The 19,343-nt window shown below is 40.0% G+C and overlaps 1 protein-coding gene across 5 annotated transcripts in view; it reads left to right on the top strand.

The window, feature by feature from the left end:
* Positions 1-8,770: 8,770 nt before the first annotated feature.
* LOC124149319 overlaps positions 8,771-19,343 on the top strand; it is a 115,450-nt gene continuing 104,877 nt past the window's right edge. For 2 of the 5 annotated variants that reach the window (XM_048392481.1, XM_048392480.1), the window contains exon 1: positions 8,772-9,150. In XM_048392481.1, the coding sequence (XP_048248438.1) occupies positions 9,040-9,150 (111 nt within the window). In that variant the 5' untranslated portion in view covers positions 8,772-9,039. Of the gene's footprint in view, positions 9,151-19,343 lie in introns of all 5 variants that reach the window. The other 3 variants (XM_048392484.1, XM_048392483.1, XM_048392482.1) reach the window with 2 other exon arrangements.

Here is a 19,343-nt window from a genome sequence, read left to right as displayed (position 1 = left end):
TTCACCTAGAAGCAACATAAACTACGCGTCACTAGAAAGTTTTTATTACAATTCACTTATTATGGAAACATGAAGTATAGATATTAGACGATAACAAAATATCTATATTGCAAAATATCCAGAATAATACGTAAAATAAATAAATGTACACAAACTGGTCCCCGATGGAGAAAATAGTAAACACATCGTCCACGTGATGTACTTCCTCGTTTGGTTTACAGAATGATACGTTTTCATATTCGCGCATTTTCATTGATTCATGTTCAAGTCAATCCATTTGATAATGGTGCTTGAACTGTTAAATAGTAATGCATCACTTATTTGTAAATTCGAGTGCTAGGCTTACCAACTGACAGGTGCGTGGTGGGGCCCTATAAGGGTTTTGCCTAAGAAATTGATTCAGGCAAACTCTATTATCATGAAAAAATGACACAGAGGGCAGGGAGAATGAAAATAATGACAGTTATATTTATTTATATAAGGAGACAAAATATGATCCGGTCCAAAGCCAATCTCACCACCCTCCCCTGTAGTAAATGACCAGTCCTTCCCTGGAATATTGCGGAGTGACAGCAAGCAGGCAAACAGACAATATGAAAATGAGGTACTATTAGTAACATACTTTACAAAACACCAGGACCCCGTTTCTATGAACATGTTTCACGACACGTAAAGATTCTGCGAAACCTGCGACTTCTTCGTGCGGGCATGCACGTACAGGGCAGACACTCACATGAAACACACGCTGTGGAAATATGAAATACAACATGTACTTGTGAGGCGACATAGATGGATCGGGTGTTCAGGCTCGGCGACGTGATTGATTGCGTGTCATCGTACTCCGACAGACATGGTAACAATAAGTACCATCTTTTAACGTCTTTTGGTATGACGCGGCCGGGGATCGAACCCCGGACCTTCCGCTCTCCGGGCGGACGCTCTACCACAAGACCACGGAGGCGGCACACGTGAGTTGAATCTGTCTCTATATAGATCTCTTTTGAAATATTTTGAAATCATGAATAATGCATACATACATAATGACAAAACAGAGAAAAGAAGTGAAGCTCAAATGCAATTATAAAGAATCGCAAGCTCCGACGTTCACCTAGTTTGACGCTCACTCTCTGAAGGTTAATACTCCAAATAACTCACACAAAGTGAAAGTCGACGTAACCATAACATTGTTGACGTTAATTATGATAACGTCTGATTGTTTAGGCCTCATTGACCCTGTATAAGCTTGAAAAGACACTATTCGACACTACAGTTACATATACAAATTGTGAGGACCGCCTCCGTGGTCTAGAGGTAGAGCGTCCACCCGGAGAGCGGAAGGTACGGAGTTCGATCCCCGGCCGCGTCATACCAAAAGACGTTAAAAGATGGTACTTGTTGTTACCCTGTCTGACGCTCGGCATTAAGGGGCTAAAGCAAGGACTGGTCGGCTCGGAGTCAGTATACTGTGTCTGAGTGGGATATTCATGTTAAACTGCGGCATGGAATCTCAGTGTGCTAGCACTATAAATCGCCATCAGTCCAGACTAGTACAAGCAGCCACACACACACACGTGCATGCACGTCGCTATATAAGTGCAATAATCTTGGACGCGACGTTAAACCCCATTTCACCTCACCTCACATACAAATTGTGAATAACGAAGACATATACACATCCGTTATAGCATAGAACATCCGAAATATTCTTTTTATACAGGGGCCGCAGAGAAAGGAAATGTTCAAAGATATAAATGTAAAGTGAGTGAGTGAGTGAGTGAGTTGGGTTTAACGCCGCTTTTAACAGTATTCCAGTTATATCGCGGCGTGTCAGCTTCATGTGGGAGGAAAGCCCGAAGAGATGCAGGTCTCAGACGTTTACCATTTCGGTGAAACCCACGAGCACGGGTATGGTGCTGACAAACCTAGAAACATTATCGGGGCGAACCGGGATTCGAACCCACAATCATAGGTTTCTGGCGTGCCTAAGGGACGCAACTCTGCACAGCGAATCGCGGCGCCTTAGACGACTGGGCCACCCGTGCCCCCTAAATGTAAAGATGTAGATGTGAAGATGTAGATGCCTCACTCGTATTCAAGAAATACAAACCGAGTTAGACAATTAGAAATATCGAATGATTCATTGTTATCGGATGGATCTTGTTTTACATATGTCGTAAGCAGGATAAACGTTATCGAACACAGGGTTCTGAAACCTTTCCTTGAATCTTGAAAGATTGTTGGCTGCCTAAAAACAACATTCACACTGTCATCGTCTGTAGAACCCAATCGTCACAACGAGATGGACGGTCATCGTCTATAGCAACCAATCGTCACACCGAGATGGACGGTCATCGTCTATAGCAACCAATCGTCACAACGAGATGGGCGGTCATCGTCTATAGCAACCAATCGTCACAACGAGATGGACGGTCATCGTCTATAGCAACCAATCGTCACAACGAGATGGACGGTCATCGTCTATAGCAACCAATCGTCACAACGAGATGGACGGTCATCGTCTATAGCAACCAATCGTCACAACGAGATGGACGGTCATCGTCTATAGCAACCAATCGTCACACCGAGATGGACGGTCATTGTCCGTGGAACCTAAGGATAACACGAGATGGCCTGTTATCGTCTATGGAACCCAATCGCCACAATGAGGTAGTCTGTCTTCATCTATGGAACAAAATCGTCACAATGGATGGTCCGACGTCGTCTACAGAATCCAATCGTCACAATGAGGGAGTCTGTTATCGTCTACAGAACCCAGTCGTCACAATAAGGTAGTCTGTTATTGACTATGGAACACAGTCGTTACAATGAGATGGTCTGTTATCGTTTATGGAACTCAATCGTCACAATGAGATGGTCTGTTATCGTCAGTAGAACCCGGATGTCAAACGAGACGGACGGTCATCTTTTACAGACCCCATGTCGTCGTCTAACCAGCAAACGACGTAATTGTCATCAATCGCTGTGTCCACAGAGTAACATCATTATTGTATCCACTACATACATAGGGACGTCAAAGTTCGAGCCGCTCCATGCATATGAGTGGTAGAGACGTTTTCTTATTGCATATAATATAGAAGTCAATAAGTGAGTGTATGAATGATATTTAACGCCACAATATTCCATCTATATCATGGAGACCTGTAAATAATTGAGTCTGAAACAAACAAGCCAGTGGTGGATATTATGAGCACGCCCCACGCTGTCGGAGTACGATGACACGCAATCAATCACGTCGCCGAGCCTGACCACCCGATCCATCTATGTCGCCTCTTACAAGCATATAGATTGCTTGAAATCAATTTTATGACCCGGAATCCGTGCTTGTTTAGGCTGCATAAGGCGTTCGGTACTACCAATATTACCTAATTAAAATTACATACGATATGGAGTTATGTTTTTATAATGTTTGAATAATGCTGTACACACTTGTTAACATTAATCTAATGAATAAAACAGTGATAAACCTCAATGTTGAAACAAGATAATTTGAATTCAATGACGTAATTCGCGATTGTTTTATTACTTTCTCGGTGTCCTTGGTTACGTTGCTTTGTAAATCTTTTATAAATAACAATCAGCTTATATTCAGAACCCATTGTTTATAGTGCAAACATTATTGTGATGAGGCTGTTCGGCGAAAGAAGGCTAAGTTTAAATGCTGACGCTGACAGATATGATTCAGGGGAGACAATCGTGTATGTCCTATTGGCAGCGTGAAGCGCAAATAGATTTCTTGCGATTGAAGACCGCTCGAAAATCATGAAACTGTACTTGAACATACTTTCGGTATTTCTGTGTATTTGATGTAGTAATAATCCCAAAACTACGTGTTTAAAGGGAAATAACTGCTTCTCAGTGATATCAACACTTAAAACTCTCACAAGCAATTCTATGTGGGGGAAGGGGAGAAAACGCATATTTTGTTTAAGAAACGAACATAGTAAATTCGCTGATAATTTTCTCAATTATTTTAGGCATCCTGTTCATAAATAGGATTGGTTAATCAATGCTTTGATCAATCCATTCGGCGTGTCAATGTTTATAGTAAATGTTGGTTATAAAGTCATCTGAAGTTAACTGGCAAAGCCATTGCAGTAGTTCCAGTATATACGCTGCCCATGCATGCGGGGGCACGTGTTCCGAACACCCGGGATACCCCTGATGCTGTTACATGCATGGGCGAGAAAACAATGTTGATGGAACTGTTGACGCGCTGAATTCTGAGAAGTCATTTTGTCAAAAAAGACGTGCTCCACGTGGACGTGAAAGAATTATTCTGATAAAACTTCTTTTTGTCTAATGTTTTAATTTAAATGATTAAATTAATCGGTGGGTGGTTTGGTTCAACACAAACACACACGCACACACGCACACACGCACGCACAGACAAACACACACACGCGCACAGACACACGCACACACACACACGCGCGCACGCACGCACACACAGACACACACCCACCCGCACAGATCCATCACTGTCACGATGCGCTGTGACGTCGTCACTACTGTGGCATTATAGATATATTGTTACAAGTGCCTTATGTGTAACGGAGACACTGTCTCTGCGTATATAGGTGGGCAGTGCTGCTAGATTGGTGCACGTCACAAAATGGCAGTTTGCAGACTATATCAAACCGGTTTCGGCTTGATTGGGAGTACTGCTGCGTGCATGAGAAAGCCATGGAATGGCTGTGTTTATGTCAAGCAATTTAAACAAAAAGACGTGAATATTACGTCTATCGGGATGCAGTGTACCATGGTACAACAGATAAATATGAGAGAACATTTTGTAAAAAAAATTGTGTTATAAAAAAGAAATGTTAACGGAAATGTCAAATAGAAATGCATTTATTCCGTATTTGTTCAATGCTTAATATCAATGTATCCTTAACATTCATGTATCCTTTCTCTCTCCCGTCCCCCCTCCCCCCCTTTTTTTACTATAGACAAAAACCCTCTTTTTGACACTGAAAAAATGTCAGTGTGATAGGAACCAAACCTTGATGCACCTCCAAGTAACAAATGTTGGTAGTGAACTTATAGACATGGAACCAAATCTTCTTTACTCTAAGACTGCTAATTTACCCAAGCCTGTATATGCCCCTTTGTCGCCACATCAGACATTGTCAGCGGTTGGTGGTACGTCTCACGAATGTGATCAACAACTTATGAACAGTATCCATAGAAGAAAATGTGAATATCAACCGGGCATAGTGACACAACGATGTCAAAGCGTTGCGAATTGCGTAAACACATACACTATAATTCTACACGGAGTTATCCGAGAAATTCTAAGATCATTCTTGATTATCCAGTGCCATATGTCCATTCTATTGTGATCAATAAGATGGACCCTTCGCTATGAACTTGGTCGCTAAATATATTGCCGTACAATCACATTACTTTCACGAGCGAGAGAAATCCTGTGCAAAGTATCCAGGGTAAAGGGAGGTCTTTACCCTTGATAAAAGTTACCAGATTGGAATGATGGCGGTTGTGACAGGTGTCACTTCTGAAACAAAGCCGTGGTGGAGAATTGTCCAGAAAATTTATAACAATACCCTGCATTATTGAGGATAGTGAAAATATTTATTTCGACAGCGATAACGCTTAATTTGCTCTGAGAAAAAAAGGAACCGTCTCTATGTTCTAAATATACATTGACTAGTCATTCACTGCACGATGCATATCCTTCCCATGCTCTGATACACCAATACCATGTGATCAATATATACCTATCACTGGGATATCAATGATAACTAACAATGAAAGAAATAACCACACCATATGTGCCCCATGCTTGTCGTCAGAGCTGAGCTGAGCTGAGCTGAGCTGAGTGAGGATCGGTTGGTCACCTGGGTCCGTCACACAAGGCATCGTTGAGCTACGACTGCCGTAAGTCTGTGTTAAACTGTGGCAGTTACGACAACCGTAACCCTACGATGTCTTTGTGAAACGGAAACCTGACGAATTATGTGCTGTCGTATTCCAGAACGACGTGGGTCGTTTTCCTTTTATCTACCACGTTATATTTCTCCCATCCTGATTACATTGTTTCAATGTAGTAATACAGCTTAACTTGCGTTATCTGCGGTGTAAAACAACATTCACTCTCATCTTTTCGTTAATTGATGAATCATCATTTTATGACTGATACACAAATAAGTTGACAATTCCCGATATAGACAGACATTCTTCCGCAATCGATCATTTTCGAGATCGCGATCAAAAACACATTTAACTGAACAGTTTATTGACAAGTACGTGATGAACACTGATGATCTCCCAGGACTGGGATATCTATCCACATGTTGTGTGAAGCAGACCCATGTTGCTGTCTTGTTTCAATTATTTGATTAATGGCTCCAGGCTTCAGGTGTTAAGTCAATTGTGCCACCACAATGGGGGTTTAGTGATACTAGAAACATTATAACTGTTGCAATGTTGAGTGTGAGCTTAATATCCGATACGCGAGAACATAAATATGTCACTTTGGCAGAGAAAAACTACACGGTGTGAGTGCCGTTGGCATGTGGAGAAATTCGGTCACAATCATTTCCTATAGAGGAATTCCTTCGCCGGTCACAATTCATAATTGCATCTATATCGCGTCTAGCGGGGGAAATGCCAATGATACCTGCCTACAAATAGGCACATCATCCGCTGACTCCTACAATTATACACTGAACTGTGGCTTGTATCGTGTTCTAGGTTACACGACACTGCTGCACTACTACGGTATGTCAGCACGTGGGGGGACTGTGTATTGTTTACGATTTTAGTATATTCCAGTCATAATGTTTGTTTGTTGTTTAACGCTGCACTCAGCAACATACCAGCTATTAACGGTGGTCTGTTAATAGACGAGTATTGACCAGACAATCAAGTGATTGATGTTATCGACCTACGCAATTGGAATACGATGACATATCAACCAAGTCAGCGAGCCTGACCACCCGTTAGCCGCCTCTTACGACAAGCATGTGTTGCTGGAAACCAATGCCAGGTTAAAATAGGTCTTCAGCAACCCATGCTTGCCTTAAAAGGCGACTATGCTTGTCGAAAGAGGAGACTGAATTATTCCGGGTTGTCAGGCTCGGTGACTTGAAATTGTACGATTACCGGTCATTGTGTCCCAGTTGTATAGAACGATGCTCATGATGTCAATCACTGGGCTGTCTGGCCCAGACTCGATCATATACAGATCCCGGTCATCATGATGGAAAATGACGGCGTTCTACGATATTTCAACAAACAAAACAAATGAAGACAATTAGACATTACGGAACGCGAATTGCCAGATCACAAAGCGCATTACTGCTTTTCCCCAAACCAACATCCGCGCTTGTACACGCTTATATAACAATTTATAGCCATGTGATGGGGACCCACGTCATTGCCAGGGGAAAACATGCATCATTTACGGGTAACCTACGTAATACACACAATTCATTGTCTGTCGGCAGCCGGTTGTTGCATGTCGATGTATCTGTCCTGGCTCTATGAAGGGTATGAGTTGATCGGCAAGTTTTTGACATTATCCATCAATACAACGCATGGTCGTTGTTAATCGCTCTGATTGTGTGATAGGGCAATGTATTTCTACCTGACCTGGCTCACGAATGTGACGTGATATTTACAACAAAATCCAAACATACTTTTATCTTAATTCCTCAGATCACAAACCGTCGTGATTGATCGAGCATGTTTGGGTCAATAATTTGAAAGGTATACACACAACTCGAATAAATCATTCAGTAGTTAATCCCCTCTCCCCCAATCCCTCCCAGGTGGGCTGTTTTCTTCTGTTTATTAAAGAAACAGGCGTGGTCTAACACTATTCGTTTTATTTCGTTTAGAAGACAACTGGTGTACCTACAGTATTTGTGAATATTTAAAACGAATCATTGCCTTTGTGAATTATAACCCCGACATTTATATAATTTCCAAAATAAAGTTATGCGCAATGTATCAAGTTATTCGGGTTTTCAGATATCTCAAAACAGTATAACACCTACCAAGTTTTTTAAAGGACTTGTTGATGGATATTACTGCATCATCTCCATGTTCATGTCGTATTAAGTATAACACTACTCATTTAATTACATACTGCAAGGCAATCATCCATGGTTTATATTATATATTAAATAATGGTTGTTACGGGTTGTTTTTTAAAAATGTAATTGAAAGCATGGTGGTTATTTACTGTAAACAGAACTGCAGACTGACGCTTTATCATGTAAATTTAAATTTGAATTCAAATTTCAACACGTACATAGTGTTATCGGTGGATATGTCACTCACTTGTCGCTGTATAAAAATACAACTGGAGGAAAATAAACAGACTTATCTATCATCAATGGGAGTATCACCCACGTGCGACTAGTTAGTGATAATTGTCTTGTCTATGTCGTAACGATGTTTCCTAATACGCTATCATTGAAAAAGAGTTTAAGAAACGTGAGCCGATCCTACAGCTCTCTCCCAGTTTTCTCGCCCTCAAAGTATTGAGTTTATTATCTGCCCTTTGTGACGACTGACGCTCCTATGTATCAATGCGCGTTGTTTTTGTCGACACGCATATTACGCATATGCCTCTTTAAATTACTCAATATAGGTTAAAGGGTCAACCTCATCACATTACATAAACATATAAACTCGCAAAACCATTTGTCTTTGCACAACAACCACGAGCAGCGCAGACCTATATTTTGCCTCCGAGGTCGACCGCCGCTCTCCTGATCGCTCCGCTAATTACTCTTCTGAAGACCGCAATAGACTGTCGGAATATAGCGAGTGGACAGTCAGAAGTCCGGCGTTGTTTTCTTTGATAGGCTTTTCTTCCACGGAGATATAAGATGGCTTTTTAGCAATTGATGATATTTACCTTGATTGTTTATGTGATTATGTGGGACGCAACATAACCTACCTGTATGTCGGAGCGTGTGAAAGCTTGGTGACAGGTTTACCTGCCGATATATTGTGGTCATCCCATTTGGAATGTAAACACCCAAAATGGCTTCTAAGTGTCGAAAGTTTGTGCCTAACATTTTCAATAAGACCAAGTGTCAAAACTGCTTTGGAGCTAAAGAAAACCATTCCGCAGAGGCATTGGAAAATAATAAGGTGAGACTATGATCATAACGACACGGAGGCAGTTTGTTTGAATCGGCTCCGCATGTGTCAGAATGTTTTATTGCATGTGTAGTTCACATTGTTGATTGCACGTGAACTACGTGATAATTAGCTGATTGTTTTGCAATACCCACAATACCAACCCAATATACAACAGTCGTGCCGTCCATTCATGTTAAATCCAAAACACAACATGCAGTCAGCATTTTGATGGGCGGTCTTATGTAAACAAAACCATGTATTAACCTCCGTAATTGCCAATTATACATAGTTGCACAATTTGATTGAGAATGGTAATACGTAAACCATTCCCATTTTTGATACACACTCAAAGAATGTTACACATAGCGTTTTTGTTAAACATTGTTGTGAAAGGGGTGTGTTAACTTTGTATTATACAAGGAGTGACATGTGCCTTTTGATATATGGCCTATCATAACAGATGAGTCAGTATAAATATTCACATTTACCTTACAGTACTATCCTGGGGAATACGCTATCCATAATACCTTCGGTTATGGAACTGGTAGATGACTTAGTTTTTCTATTCTTAGCTCATTGGAATGTGTGTTCTTTCTAACAATCGATTCTAGATATACACATATTGATATATGTGTTGAAAATGCTGACGTATATATGTTGCTAAGGATATCTTTGGCAAAATTAATTCCTTTCTCAAAAGAGGAATAAAGGAAGAGGTTCTATTCAAGGCACATGTAGATATAATGGGTTTAGAATTTGAACATTTTACGACATCCTACTCCATGGAAATATACACTTGACATTTGAACTATCAAATCCAAAGGCGTTGTACTTTCACAAGGTTTCTAAAGGTCACCTATGGGTGGAAATGTTGTCTTGACTTTAAAAATATTCTAGAAGATAAAACATAAAAAAGTGTTAGCCCAAATGGGCTGCATGCCAAGTGATCTTGGTTGCAGGGATGCACTAAGTGTGTCTCTCCTCCAAGGCAAGTAATTATTACAGCATAGTAAGCATACTAGAGACTGTGTGATGCAGTAGTGTCTATAGCAGGTGCTTGCATTCCGTGTGGCCCTTAGACCTGTGCATTGCATGTTGGCACTGGAGGGCACCAAAAATGTATGTGATGCTTCAAAGGATACAATACTTTGATCATGACACTGCTAACAAGGTGTATTTTTAGAGACACTATACTTTGGTCATATTGTTGCTAACAAGACATATTTAAAGGGACTCTCCATCTGCGACTTTGGTCATGTTTTCAAAGCCCTTGTGTTGTAAAATCTATTACTGGAAAGTTCAGCTGAAAAAAATCTGTTTATAATTGAAGTGTTTTTCACAGATTGAATATTGATCAGTGATGCTGATGCTACCAGGGTATTCAAGGATACTGTACTTCAGTCATGTTGATGCCAACAATATATTGTTAGAGGGTCCTGTACTGACAAGATATTTCAATATTGTTTAATTGATTATACTTTGATCATGATAGTGCTAACAAGATCCGCTAAGGGAACTATAGAATTGTTTTTAAAGAATACTTTACTTTGATGCGTACCAAGATTTTTGTTGAAGGGGTACAGTAATAATTAAAAATATTATTTGATGTTTTAAAGACCGTATTAGTTACTACATAGTTAATAAGGATATACCCATCATACGACAGTGACCATTCTATTGTTTGTTTGTTGTTTAACGTCGCACTCAGCAATATTCCAGCTATATGGTGCAGCCTGTAAATAATCGAGCCTGGACCAGACAATCTGGTGATTGATATCATGAACATTGATCCACACAATTGAGATACAATGACGTGCATCAACCAGGTCAACAAACCTGACCACCCGTTTACGTGAGTTGCCTCATATGCCAAGCATGGGTTGCTGAAGGCCTATTGTAACACGGATCATCATGGGTACATGGACTATTTCTATTCTCAGTAGCTGTTTATGTCCATAATGAGCTTACATTCACATACATCATGAAGACATTAACGTTTACGGATAACAACTCCCTAAATGTGTGTAGTGACGTTTCAAGGCAATTGACTGTGTTGAAAGGGCAAGAAGTGGTCCTGAAACATTGTTACCAACAATCAGGAAGTAGTTATCCATAAATGTTTAATGCCTCCTTGTTCTTCCAACTGTTGTTTGGGCGTTGGGATAGCCTTGTGGTTAAAGCATCCTTGTTCTGTTGTTAGGGCGTTGGGATAGCCTTGTGGTTAAAGCATTTGCTCATCACTTCGAAGGCCAGGGTTAAACTTTGATTTCCCCAATGGGCACAATTTGTGAAGCACATGTCGGGTGTCCCCAACCATGATACGGCTTGAATGGGTCATAGAAGGGTCGGGGCGGTCGGGTAGCCTAATGGTTAAAGCGTTCGCTCGTCACGCTGAAGACCCGGGTTCAATTCCCGACATGGGTACACTGTGTGAAGCCCATTTCTGGTGTCCCCCGCCGTGTTATTGCTGGAATATTGCTAAAAGCGGCGTAAAACCATACTCACTCACTCCAATGTTTCTGTGTCTATCAATGACTTCTCATTGTAATGTATATGCTCTCACAATGCTTGCATTGTGTATATATAAGATTGAGTCTGACTCTTCTTGTATGATATAAATATGTAACATAACTAGTCTACATTTAAATGTGACCTGTCTCTATTTAGTCAATGAGACATAACTATGGTCATTGTTACTCGTAGTTCATAAAAACGTCACCTGTGACATGCTCGATAAGATAATCTTTACATTTTTTTATCTTAATGTAAAGTACTTTTTTTTATCTTCGTGAAGTTTATCTAATCAAGCATGTCACAGGTGAAGTTTTTATGAACTGCGAGTAACATTGACCAGGATCCCCATTTATAGTTATCATCCTTTATTTCAGTAGTATTTGTCCTGGAAGGTAGGTTACTAGACTAACATCTAGTCTCTGAAATGAACATATCGTACAGAAAAAAACAGTTGTTCAGTTATCTTATTAAAAATGTAATAAAAAGGAGCCCAGTGATTCTCTTCATTTTCAGCCTGATACTGCAGTGATCTAGACTTGCCAGACATTATAGACTTGCATGGGCTCTATTTGATATATATTTGTATCACGGTCTGTAAGACAGACTAGTAGGTTACTTGAGTAATCAAAAGCTATCAGTTTTCTTGTCCAGGGCATTGTGGGTGGTAGTGAATTAAGTGTTGTGTAACCAAGATCATATGTCAGTGACGGCCTCTGAAGAGAGGAGATTTAATCCTTGGGTAGGCCTGTATAATTCCTGATTTCACTGATAGATTCACCAGGAGGATCGCAGGATATTTTGGTGGACCTGTTTGTCAGGTTTTAGTTGAAAGGTCAGTGTATATAACATCAGTGTTGATCTGACAGACACATCTGGTGTCTGACCTTTGCCTCACATTGACCCTCCCTGATGGTCTCATTGACCAGTGTGTGGGAGGAGGGGAGATGGGACACCCATGTGGGGGACATGTGGAAGACTGGGGTGTAGTCTCTCACACTGACCCACCCAGTCGTTTTCTGTAACCAGGAGAGCAGATACGACACCTATGTGGGGGACATGTGGAGGACTAGCTTTAGCATGGTCAGATTTCTAAAGTACCTGAAAGCATGGAAAGTGAAATGGTTCTCTCGGCTGATTTTGTATTTCATATTAAAGACAATTTGAACCCCCCAAATCCCATAATATTTCATTTCAGTCAGCACCAAAGTCAGTAAACCCCTCAGATATGAGCTTTGTTTGTTTCTTCCATGACCTTATAACATCGTGTATTTGTTTTGGCTTACCAAAATTCAATTAGTGTGTAGACAGTTAAACATTTTAAAAAGACTTTTAATGTATGGTCAAGAAGTACAAGTGACATTGTTCAGTTTTCTGTTACATATAGTACATTGTCTGTTCAGCCAGTTTTAGGTTCTGTAGATGTCAGTGGCAAGAGATCCATTTTGTCTCCACTTTGAACATTATTGATCTGAAGTAAAAAAGATGTTGATGTCCTTCCAACTTTCTCAAAACTATTTTTATTGTCAACCAGTGATTCAAATTAAGAATGAATTGCAGCACATACTGTAGTTTCTGTGTTTATTTTGAGAATTTAATATCTGCTCCAAAATTAATCAATAACGTCATGGAGATGGACAAACTAACCTCACTTTCCCATTATGAATTTAAAAAATATCCCAAATAACAGTGAGCCCCTGTTTTTATTTACAGACATTGATAAATGTTTCTAACCATTTCCTGAAGTTACCTCTCAAAGCATTCATCGTCAGTCTGAAAGATCTGTTACCATATCCTCCCAAACCTTGACATTTACCACACTGATGCCAGTTCTACCCCGACACATAACCCTGACACATAACCCCTCCGTAACACCTCACTGCATCACTCCATGTCCACCACATGTCTCCATCACCGTGCAGCATCCTTCACCGTGCACACATCAAAGGGGGCCTGTCAGTTGCATGTGCATTACATGCTCCCCCCACCCACCCCTGTTGTCGTGGGGACCAGACAGGCCAAACTGTGTTCCCCCTGACAGCTGTTTTTGTTGGTGTTGGTGTATGCTGCGTGTGTACATCTGTTCCGGGTTATCAGGCCCCACACTGATGAGTGGAGAGAAAACATATGTAAGCTGAAGGAGGCGAGTGCACAGAGATGGCCTTGTTGATAGATGCATGGACATGTGTGTGTCAGCATCACGCATGGATATATGTATCTTATTGGACATATATATTTGTGTGCCATGGCATAAGACACAAATACATGGATACACGTGTCTTATTAATCTATAAGACCGCCTCCGTGGTCTCGTGGTAAAGCGTCCGCCCAGAGTGGAAGGTCCGGGGTTCAATCCCCTGCCGTGTCATACCAAAAGACGTGAAAAGATGGTGTTGTGGTTACCCTGTCTGGCGCTCGGCATTAAGGGGCTAAAACAAGGACTGGTCGGCTCGGAGTCAGTATACTGTGTCTGAGTGGGGTATTCATCATCAACTGTGGCATGGTATCTCAGTGGGCTAGCTCTTTAAGTCGGCATCAGTCCAGACTAGTACAAGCAGCCACATACACACACGTCCATGCACGTTGCTATATAAGTGCAATAAACTTGGACGTGACGTTAAACCCCATTTCACCTCACTTCACCTTATTTATCTATATACATAGATATGGGATGGCCTGGCTCCCTGACTTGGTTGATGCATGCCATCATATCCCAATTTGGTAGCATGATGCTCATCATGTCAATCACTAGATTGTCTGGTCCAGACTCGATTATTTACATGCCGCTGTCATATTGTTGGAGTGTTGCTGAGTTAGGCATTAAGCAACAAACAAACAAGACAGAACTTGGGAATGGGTATTCTACGTTCCCTGTTGAGCTGAATGTCTAGTTCCCCTAGATTGTGATGGAGGTAATTATGATGTAGCCGATGGCTAACAATATCAGGCTAATTTGGTGATGCAGATTATCAGTTACTGAGGGTAATTAGGTGCCTGTGTCATATCAACTTCATCCACCCATTCAGATTCCATGCTGGTACAAGCATGGAATAAACAAACTTCAGAAACAAACTCAAACAGTCTCAAAGTTAATGTATTACTCAACCTTTTTGATTGGTATATGCCCTGTATTTCATTGTATACTACTCAAAAGAAGTTAAAGATATACATTTGTTAAAGCCCCATGGGTAATTCGGGTTAGTATTATCAGCTATAGTAATATGGGAGGTGACTGAAAATGCATACAGTTGTCAGTCAGTGATTCAGTTGACTGCATGTCGATGTACCTCAGGATGAGGGACTACGTTCATTCTCACAGTCCCTGAACTGTTATTTTACCTTTCGCCAGTCCTTACTGTAATGCTATGCCCTTAATAAAGCAAGTCTAGATTTTCCCCAGGTTCAGGTTCTGAATCTCCCATCACACTGGGCCTCCTTTTGAATATGAACAACATTATTTGCTTGTATCAAATTATATATTTTCAGACTAAGCGTTGGTCTGTGTTCCTTCTTTCATTCACTGGTTTGGTAATTAGGCTTGATTACCTACAGGTTACTGAGATACACCTGGAATATTTCGACTTGCATCAAACCAAAGAACAAGACAAGCAAATGTACTTCTAATTGATATTACATATCTTAGTATCCTATCAAAAGTTTGCTGAAGTCAAAGCACACTGCAGAAACTTGTAATTCAGCTCAAGAAAAAAAAGTTTTATGAAAATTAAATGCAAATGCAGAACAATTTTGAAATTTCCTGCTCTAATTTGACAGTTGACTAGACATGTGCTTGAGCATTAGTTGAAGGTATATTAATGAGTTCTTTGGTGAAAGTTTAAAAATATTTTCTGGAAGTGTTTATGAGTCTTGTGTCATGCAAGGTTATCTACAGGGAAAGATAATGAGTGTGGGGTGTTGTCGGATGATGCTAATTAATGGCTGGAGTGCACATCCCATGCTGAGTTGAGTACATCTAAGCATGTGTTATCAGCATCTGTTTTATTTCAGCAATATTTCAAAATGTGCAATACTCCAACATCATGACGTCTAATATGAAGCATGACTTTGGACTTATTACTGTGTCTGGAGATGAGTAAGGAGCAGACAACCACGTCAAAGCCTGTTTGGAATAATAGTCTGGGGGTATTGTAATAGAGTTTAGCAGTTGGGTAATCTAGTGGTTAAAGTGTTTGCTCGTGACACCGAAGATCCGGGTTTGATTTCCCACATTGGTACAATAGTTGAAACCGATTTCTGGTGTCCCATGCCATTATGCAGATGGAATATTGTGAAAAACTCACTCACTCACTCACTCACTCACTCACTCACTCACTCACTCACTCACTCACTCACTCACTCACTCACTCTCACTCACTCACTCACTCACTCACTCACTCACTCACTCTCACTCACTCACTCACTCACTCACTCACTCACTCACTCACTCACTCACTCATTATGGAGTTAACAATGGAGCATCATACCAGACTTTGTTTGGTGTTAAACAACATTTCATGGTACATTTCCATGGGTCTTACACTGATTTACAATATGGTTCATGAAATCTTTCATGCATTGCATTTCTCTCTTCTAATTTAGTGATCTTCTTTCATGTTATTTGGAAATGCAGATATTCCACAATCATGGTGCTACTTTCTCTAATGAAGTAAACAGTATTGCGTAACTTACACTAAGGAAGTAAACTGTATGTACGTAATTTACTCTTAGGAAGTAAACTGTATGTATGTAATTTACTCTAATGAAGTAAACTGTATGTACGTTACTTCATGTCATAAGTGTGGATTGCAGCCTAGGTAAGATTTCACTCAAACTATTGGGAAGATTATGTTCATGAATTCCCTGCTGGGATATTTGTTGAGTGTATATTTGCCGGTGTGTTATTCTCATTGTATACCACACTTGGTGTGAGTCAGCAGCACGTCCATGGGGTATATCTCAGATACTGCCCCAGAGGAAGATATAGCTGGAGATGATATAAATGTTTATTGACGGGACTGATCACCAAGGCTGTCAGCATCCACCCTGTTTATGGGTCATGTAAACATGATACACAAATTCACTGAAATGAAGTATTTATGTTGGGAGATGATACGTCCCGGTGACGGGTTGAGAGGCTTTACCGTCAAGATAGCACATGGGATAGAAATTAACACTACGTAGTTCAAGCACTGAGCTTTGATGCGAGGGAAATTAACTGAATTAGAGATTTTAGATTCATAAATATTTGGAATCAGGCATGATGAATTAATTAACTGATATGGAGACTGAAAATAGATATGGAATAATGTGGATTGAGCACGTGGAGATGAAGTAGATGAATTATATTCAGCGTGAACAGTTTACATCTCTCTCATTACAATTTTTCAATATTTATTATGGTAAATCTGCTTTTTAGAAATAGAAATACACCATATTCCGTTAACATTCTACAAAAGGAATTGATGTTGTTCAAAATGGCTGTCCAACCTTCTGACAGGAAGGTCAGTTTGACCAGTGACTATACCAGTATCACCATCAGGGATATTTTATTTGTTCAGTTTGGTCAAATGGTTCAACTGCTTTCCAAGAAAGTTGATTTGCAATGTTAACTCTTTGAGATGTTGTAACATTATCCTTGGCAGTATTTATGTTTAACAGCAGGAGAGGCTTCATAAAAACTAATGCCAGATGACAAGAAATGTTTATGAGTGTAGTAATAGGATAGTCTTAATTGCATTGTTAGTTATACACCTGGGACTGGTGTGGATGTAAAATGATACTGAAGCTTATTTTATTACACAAAAGTCTATAGGACCATCAGGTAATGACCAGTTACCAAACAAGCCAAGTAATGTGTAACTGGACTCCATCTTGGTAACTTCCCAGGGTCCTCCCAGATAGGGCTTTGATGTTTAAGTAAATAAACCAAGTGTCTAGTAGATGCCTGCTTAATTACAAGATTTTCCAGATAGGAGATGTGATGGCCTTTTCATGACACAGATCTTGTATGAGCGGACACTCAACCGATTCGGGCTTACTCAGCTGTGTGTGGTGTTTAAAGAATATTGGGAGGAGTGTTTATGTCCATTTTAACATTAAGATCGTATCTATGTTGATTTGGGAATGTGATATTTAGGAGAGAAATGACCTTGTCAAAAAATGGTTGTATCAACATTCTTAATACTTGCCTTCATTGGCGGAATGATCTTTGAAATAGTTTCATGTGTTTGTACTCATACTACAGGCTCATGTCTGTCATGTCTCGTTTGAAAATACCAGATTTCTCTATAAATCTGTTTTATCGGCATCCATGTTGTCACATCAAGGGAGGGTGGGGACTTTTGAAAATTATGCTGACAGTGCTTGAATAAATTTACATCACAATGCAATATTTCATACATGTATACTGGGGCAGTTCTGATCCCTTCAGGATCTAGAAGAGTGAATTGAAATTGGATCAGTTTAAATGAATGGCAGACAGTCAATGGAAGATATTGCTTCAACTTGAACAAGTGACAGAATTTATGATGAATGGGCTTCCCTTGAATGGACGTTATACTTGAATGATTCAATGACTGTTGGCAGGGCTCCAGTCTGGGTAATGGGTTTAACCATTTGTCAATACAGTATTGTATTATACTGTAATACCAGCTTCTAAAACTATCCTGGATTTGCCTGTCAGAATGTAGTATATACAGGCCAGTGAAGTATTCTCAAAGTTTTCTGTTAAGACAAGAATTCAAGTTAATTACAATATGTATTTCATCCTCCTTGTAATGAAAAAATACTTCTCAAAAAGAGTTAAACATGTTAAAGAACACCTGAGTTTTTCATATGACCATAGTTAATCTGTCGTGATATGACAGATTAACCGTCATAAGTCATATGGAAAATATTGTGTATTCTTTAACATTTTTTATTGGTATATTGAAGGATTGCCAAACTTGGGTTATTAAGATCTTTGCAGGAGACATTTGAACCTAAAAGATCAATAGAGTTAATCAGCATATCACTGATTTCCCTTTGTAAAGAAATAATATAGGAATGTCATCCTGTAGTATGGTGATCTTAGCAAGAGACATTTGAACCTAAATAAAACCTCACTCACTCACTCACTCACTCACTCACTCACTCACTCACTCACTCACTCACTCACTCACTCACTCTTTGACAGGCATTTAGAAGTTGGAAAAACATGAATACATGACACTTTATTTTAATCGATAGTTATTGTTGTTGTAACAACATTCCCCTTCATCGTTACATTGAAGAAGTCCATAAAGTCATGTCATGTATTTGGGATATGCATGGTGAATATATCTCTGAATGAATACGATGAACCTAGTGTCCTGTAGCTTTTTGGTGTATTGTCAGTTGTGATTATGACATATATTATTGATGCCCATGTCATTTATCATTGTCCAATACATTAATTAATCATGATCAGAATGTGGGGCTCCTTAATTAACACCTGTCTACCTGCTGGCTTGTCCACAGGCTGGTTTAACACAGAGCGCTGGGTGGGTTAATTATACAAAGTACACAAGACACTCGATGATATCTTAGCTGATAGCCACTGGACTTCATTAGACAGAAAGAAATACTTGGATGGTTATGGTGGATATGTAGGCTAATTACTCATAATTTGAAGATGGCTGGTGATTTTGTATAGGATGTTAGCATCAAGGATA

Source organism: Haliotis rufescens, unplaced genomic scaffold (assembly GCF_023055435.1).
Source record: "Haliotis rufescens isolate VD_foot unplaced genomic scaffold, xgHalRufe1.0.p SCAF_11, whole genome shotgun sequence".
NCBI lineage: Eukaryota > Metazoa > Mollusca > Gastropoda > Lepetellida > Haliotidae > Haliotis > Haliotis rufescens.
Note: the sequence above shows the minus strand (reverse complement) of the source record. Positions and strands in the feature narration are given on the sequence as shown.